At 42.3% G+C, this 6,211-nt stretch overlaps 1 protein-coding gene across 1 annotated transcript; it reads right to left on the reverse strand.

Moving 5' to 3' along the window:
* Nucleotides 1-257: 257 nt before the first annotated feature.
* Nucleotides 258-3,371, reverse strand: LOC141484183 (uncharacterized). Its single transcript, XM_074179276.1, has one exon. It carries the CDS (start codon nt 3,369-3,371, stop codon nt 258-260), a length of 3,114 nt encoding a protein of 1,037 aa, XP_074035377.1.
* Nucleotides 3,372-6,211: the final 2,840 nt, after the last annotated feature.

Below are 6,211 nucleotides of genomic sequence, written 5' to 3' on the forward strand. Positions count from 1 at the left end.
TTTATCATGGGCGTCCCAAAGCCCTTCTCCTTCTTCTGAAGGCGCTTTTTTAGATGAACAAGATGGCTGTGGATCTTCAGAATGACTTATATGTGGTTTTGAGTTTTTGTGGACTGTATTTGAATAAAATGGCACCACATTCACTACTAACGCTTTATTGCGAAAACTAACAAAATGATAAAAATGAAATGTGTTCACTGTAAAGAGTGTCTATTGCAAGTGTCTTTGTCTTGGGATGTTAGGATGGAAAAAACCCTTCAGCAGGTAGCTGTGCATGGAGGGGTAGACGCTGGGTGTTTAGCGCCCGGTTCTTCGGTGTTGCCAATATTCGACATAGCCCCCGCCTTGAAAGAACCACCTTCTTTCAATAAAAAACTATCTGCTTTGGGTAGAACACAGATTTTGGAGAAGGCTCGTCGCAAGAGGCCTGCCTTGGTCTGGATCGTGGCCACTCTAGAAATACCATCTTTTCCAGGATGTACTGATACGATTCGTCCGAGGGCCCATTTGAATGGGGGGAGGTTGTCATCCTTGATTATGACTAGGTCGTCCTTCCTTAGTGCCTCTTGGTTGGTTCTCCACTTGGTACGCACTTGGAGCTCGCATACATACTCTGAGGACCAGCGTTTCCAGAAATGCTGTTGGATCTGCTGAATTCGCTCGTAGTGTTTCAACCGGTTGTCAGGAACTGCTAGCAGATTAGTGTCTGCGATGGAGATCATGGGACGGCCGATGATAAAGTGAGAGGGCGTGAGGGGATTGAGGTCTGATGGGTCAGAAGATAGTGGGTGCATGGGTCTCGAGTTGAGGATTGCTTCGATTTGCACTAGCAGTGTGTAGAACTGCTCGAAGGTGAGTAATGCATTTCCCGCTACGCGTATCAAATGGTGTTTCATCGATTTCACGCTAGCCTCCCAGAGACCACCAAAGTGCGGAGAAGCCGCTGGAATAAAGGACCATGAAATACCTTCATTTTCTACTGTTTCGGCTATGTTTTTCGAATTTGTTTTGAGGAAAACGCCGAGATCATGAAGCTCATTGAAAGCTCCAACAAAGTTGGTTCCGTTATCAGAATACATTCGAGACGGTTTTCCTCGCCTTGCTATGAAACGCCTAAAGGCTGCGATAAATGAATCTTTAGTTAGGTCAGGCACTAACTCTATATGAACTGCGCGAGTGGTGAAATAGACGAAAACGCTAGCGTAGGCCTTGCTTATCTTACAACCACGACCTTGTCGATCCTTGACCTTGAAAGGTCCAGCGTAATCTACCGATGAGATGAAAAACGGAGGAGAAGGATTCACCCTAGTGGCCGGAAGATTTCCCATGAGAGGGTTGGTTGTGGTGGGTTTCGTTCTGAAGCACGTTACACATTCATGCACTATCCGTCGAGCTAGGCTGCGACCAGCAATTGGCCAGTATGTTTGTCGAATATGTGCTAATAATAACTGAGGTCCAGCATGCATCAATCGTGTATGCTCCAATGAGAACAGCAACACAGTGAACTGACATTTATTATTCAATAAAATCGGGTGTCTCTGACTGAAAGAAAAGTTCGAATTGGCCAGCCTTCCTCCAACCCTCAAAATTTCTTGCTCGTCAAGAAAAGGGTTTAGTTTCAGTATTTTACTGTATCGATCTAAACCTTTCCCTTCGCGAATGGAGCGAATTTCATTACGAAAGAACGTATTTTGCGTTAAACGAACTAAACGTGAATTTGCGCTATCGATATCATCACATGTGAGCGGCCCTAAATTTCGATCATCTTTATGACACGAAGAGTTTTTTCGAAATCTCAAGCAATAGGCTACTATTCTACGAATTTTTGCTAAGTTTGAATATCTTTCGAGTATATCGAGAGTCTCAATGGTAGCCTTGTGAACAAACACAACTTTCTTGAGTTCGGGTAGTGTCGAAGTTTTTGTTGGCATGAAGGGCCAAGCTCCTTCGCTCTCTTGCAGCCAACTCGGTCCACACCAATAAATTTTCAATGAACCGAGCATACCGGGTACGATGCCTCGCGACACGTGGTCAGCAGGGTTGTCCTCAGTGGGCACGTGATGCCAATTCGCTGAGTCACTTAGCTCTTGGATGGCGGCAACACGATTGGCTACGAAAACTTGCAATAAGTTGACCGGCGTTGCTATCCAACCTAAGACTACAGTTGAATCTGTCCAGTACGTGATAAGATCTACCTTCAACTTTAGCGAGTTTTTAACCTTATCAACCATTCGACACATTAGCAAGGAAGCGATGAGCTCTAGACGTGGTATAGTTTGAATCTTCAGAGGCGCTACTTTAGATTTTGCGCAAGCTAAATTCACGAAAGCCTCACCGCGAGAGTTGCATGATTTTATGTAGACGCACGCTCCATACGCATGCGCAGACGAGTCCGAGAATCCGTGGATTTCTAGCGATACGAATTCGGGACAAATAACTCTTCTAGGTATAGAAAGTTCATTGAAATCCTTCAGTTCATCCCGAAACCGCAACCAACGAGTGTGTAAGTTTGATGGCAAGGATTCATCCCAATCAATTTTTTCCATCCATATGTCACGCATGATGAGTTTGGCTAGTAGAATCGACGGGCTTAGTAGTCCCAAAGGATCAAAGATTTGAGAAGTTTCGGAGAGAACCGTACGTTTTGTAACCCTGTTGGAAGTTCCTACTGATATTTTGTATAAAAAACGATCTGTTAAGGCGTTCCATATCATACCAAGGGGTTTCGCGTTTTCATTTACGCCGAGATCTACTAATTGACTGTCATTTTTCGATACCAAGCGTTGTAAAATTTCCGAACTGTTTGAAATGAATTTACGTAAATGAAAACCTCCCGATTCAAGGACCTTGATAACTTTGTTGACAGTTTCAACAGTTTCTGTTACTGTAGCACCCCCCGTTAGCATATCATCAACATAAAAATGGTGCTTAATCACCTCAGCCGCCGCGGCATCCTCACATTCAACCCCTAACTGATAGAGACAGCGTATGGCTAAGAAGGCAGCAGAGGAAGTGCCGTAAGTGACTGTCGTTAATTCGTAGGTATCTACTGGATTCTCGGGATTATCACGCCAAAGAATCCTTTGCAGAGATCTCTGAGTAGGGTCGACTAGGCACATGCGATACATTTTCTCAATGTCACCCGCAATCACGAAATTGTGTTTTCTATAGAGAAGTAGAATCGAGAACAAATCCGACTGAATAGTCGGCCCGACTAGTTGCAGGTCATTTAATGAATACCCGCTTGTGGTTGAACAAGATGAATCGAAAACCACCCTGAGTTTAGTTGAAAGGCTAGCTTCTTTGATGACTCCGTGATGTGGCATATAGTAGACATTTTTTGCGTTATCAGGTTCAGTGACCTTCACCATATGTCCAAGTGCACGATATTCATCAATAAATTTCCTATACTGATCGCCAAAGGTTTGAAAATTTTGCAATTTCCGCTCTAGCCTCAGAAATCGTTTTTTCGCGACTTCCTGAGAATCTCCGAGCAGTTCGGGGTCGAGTTTGAGTGGAATGCTAACAACAAAACGCCCTTTTTCGTCTCGCTTGGTGTTTTCAACAAAATGCGTTTCAGCTAAAATCTCTTCATGAGATAGTGCCTTCGTGTACGGAAATTCCTCTATCGACCAGAAGCGCTCTAATTGTTTGTCTATCTGTATGTTTTTCGAGAAATTACACTGTACTACGGAAAAGCTACTAGCTTGGATAGGACCCGCGACTATCCAACCGAATCTGCTCTTCTGCAAAATAGGTCCGTGAAAACCTAAATTGATTTTTCCCACACAAATAATTTCCCAAAAATGATCTGCTCCTATTAAGATGTCAATTCTGTTCGGAATGTGGAAATTGGGATCGGCTAACTGGATGTTTTGGGGTATATCAAGTTTTCCCAAATCAATTTTGAAGTTAGGCAAATCCCCCGTTATTTGTGGAACTACTAGACACGAAACGTTTAGTGAGAAATCATTCGTGTTTGATTGAATGTTCAAGTTGCAACGATGTTTCACTTGAGAATACGTCTCATTGAGACCCACCTACCACGAGCTGAGTATGAACGGTTTCCAATTTGAGATGTTCACAGAGTTCAGAAGTGATGAAGCTACTTTGAGACCCTGGATCTAGTAGTGCACGGGCAAAGTGCACCTTGTTCGAACTGTCGCGAACTCGAACTGTGACTGTCGAGAGAATGACTTGGCTATCACAGGCGCTATAAGCTGAGAATGCTGTGATAGTTTCGTTAGTTTGTCGAAAGGGTTCGGCTTCGCAATTCAGATTTGTAGCCTTGTCTATGTGGAGCAGCGTATGGTGTCTAGACTTACAAATTTTACAAGAACTAGACCTGCATTGACGTACCAAGTGACCAGGTTTCAAGCAGTTAATACAAAGTCCCCTTTGTTTCGCGCGTTCTAGTCTGTTTTTAATCGACAATTTTTTAAAATCTGAACATTCACTGATGAAATGTGGATTTTTGCAATTAGGGCATCTAATGATCGGAGCTTCATTCGATTCGTTTGAACAAATGAATGATTTAATTCTACCATGTTTGTCGTCGCGTCTTGTATTCACATTTTGATGTGCTGAAGGAAAATCTTTGGTTGTCGAGTTTGATACGGACTTAGCGGATTTACCTTTCTCGATATTAGAAAGTAAAATTGCACGTTTTTCCAGGAAGTCCGAGAAGTTTTGCCAACTTGGGCGCTCATACTTTTGTTTTACTTCTTGCCATCTCGCGGACGTGTCGTCGTCTAATTTCGATAGTGTCATGAAAATGATAAACGTACCCCAGTGTTCAGTATGTTCCCCTAACGTACTCAAAGCCTTCAATCTGTTGTTAGTGGCATCCACAACCTTGCGGATTCCCGTTGAGGTAGCGATCTCAATTTTTTCTAACTCAAAAAGTCGTTCTAAATGATGTTGCGTCAAATCGGTAGATTCGTTATATCTTTTACATATCGCTTGCCACGCGTATTTATAATTTTCACTACTATAGTCTAAGCTACCGATATGCTCGTACACTTCTTCGGTCAGGTGTCGTCTAAGGTGATGAAATTTCTCAATATCCGATATGTTTGTTCGCGAATGAATAATAGATTCGAAAGTGTCTCTGAATTCGGGCCACGAATCTAAAGAGCCGTCGAAAATCTTAAGTGTAATTTCAGGTAAACGCGTTTCCCTGATCTCTAGTTTATTTATGCCATCTGGCAACGGTGCATGACCCGATGCATAAGATTTCCTACTGTGCGTTTCGTCTTGTTCCTCACCGCCCGCACTTACAGACACCAAATATCGTTTAGCTTTACCGACGCATGCAAAGAAATTTGTCTCGAACGATTCCCGCTCGTTTTCTTCGACTATTGTATCGTATGTATGAGTCGATTTCGCTTTGAACCTTGTCGTAGTCCTCAATTAATCTACTAATTCTCTCTAGTCTCGCCTGGAGATCAAAGAGAACATCCGAGTCCGTAATACATTTATCTGGATATTTGTTTTCTAAGTGAATAATGAATTTATTGAAAATTGTCAGTTTTGATTTACAAACACTACGTTTCTTACGCAATTTTTCTAAGAGTTGAATTTCAGACTCGGCCATTCTGGACTATATGAAATCGACAAAACACCTTGAGAATAACAACAGAATGCGAGCTGAGTCTATAATGAATTGACAAGCAGTCTAATGAAATGAAGTAATCTACTTGCGAGTCAAAGCAAAGGAATGTGTCAAGGAAAGAAATAATATGGAACGGACTCACTTTCTTTTTCTTCTCCTCGTCTGTGAAGATGAATATCGTTCGCTGCACTAAGATCAAAAATAGTATATCCAATCCGTCTCGAATGGACCAAAATGTTATATGTGGTTTTGAGTTTTTGTGGACTGTATTTGAATAAAATGGCACCACATTCACTACAAACGCTTTATTGCGAAAACTAACAAAATGTTAAAAATGAAATGTGTTCACTGTAAAGAGTGTCTATTGCAAGTGTCTTTGTCTTGGGATGTTAGGATGGAAAAAACCGTTCAGCAGATAGCTGTGCATGGAGGGGTAGACGCTGGGTGTTTAGCGCCCGGTTCTTCGGTGTTGCCAATATTCGACAATGACAGTTTTCACTTAATGTATCGCTAGCGTCGTGCGTGCACATCTTTAAATGGTTTTCTATTTCCATAGTGGCAATGTCAACTTCATCAGAATTCAGATATGTACTTTTA

The sequence above is a fragment of the Leptinotarsa decemlineata genome, unplaced genomic scaffold (assembly GCF_025532065.1).
Source record: "Leptinotarsa decemlineata unplaced genomic scaffold, Ldec_3_MD MMD2_tig00005002_RagTag_RagTag, whole genome shotgun sequence".
Classification (NCBI taxonomy): Eukaryota; Metazoa; Arthropoda; class Insecta; order Coleoptera; family Chrysomelidae; genus Leptinotarsa; species Leptinotarsa decemlineata.

What these genes read in the sequence shown, in the direction of transcription:
- LOC141484183 (XM_074179276.1), bottom strand. Translation starts at nt 3,371, where the DNA reads ATGGTGAAGGTCACTGAACCTGATAACGCAAAAAATGTCTACTATATG.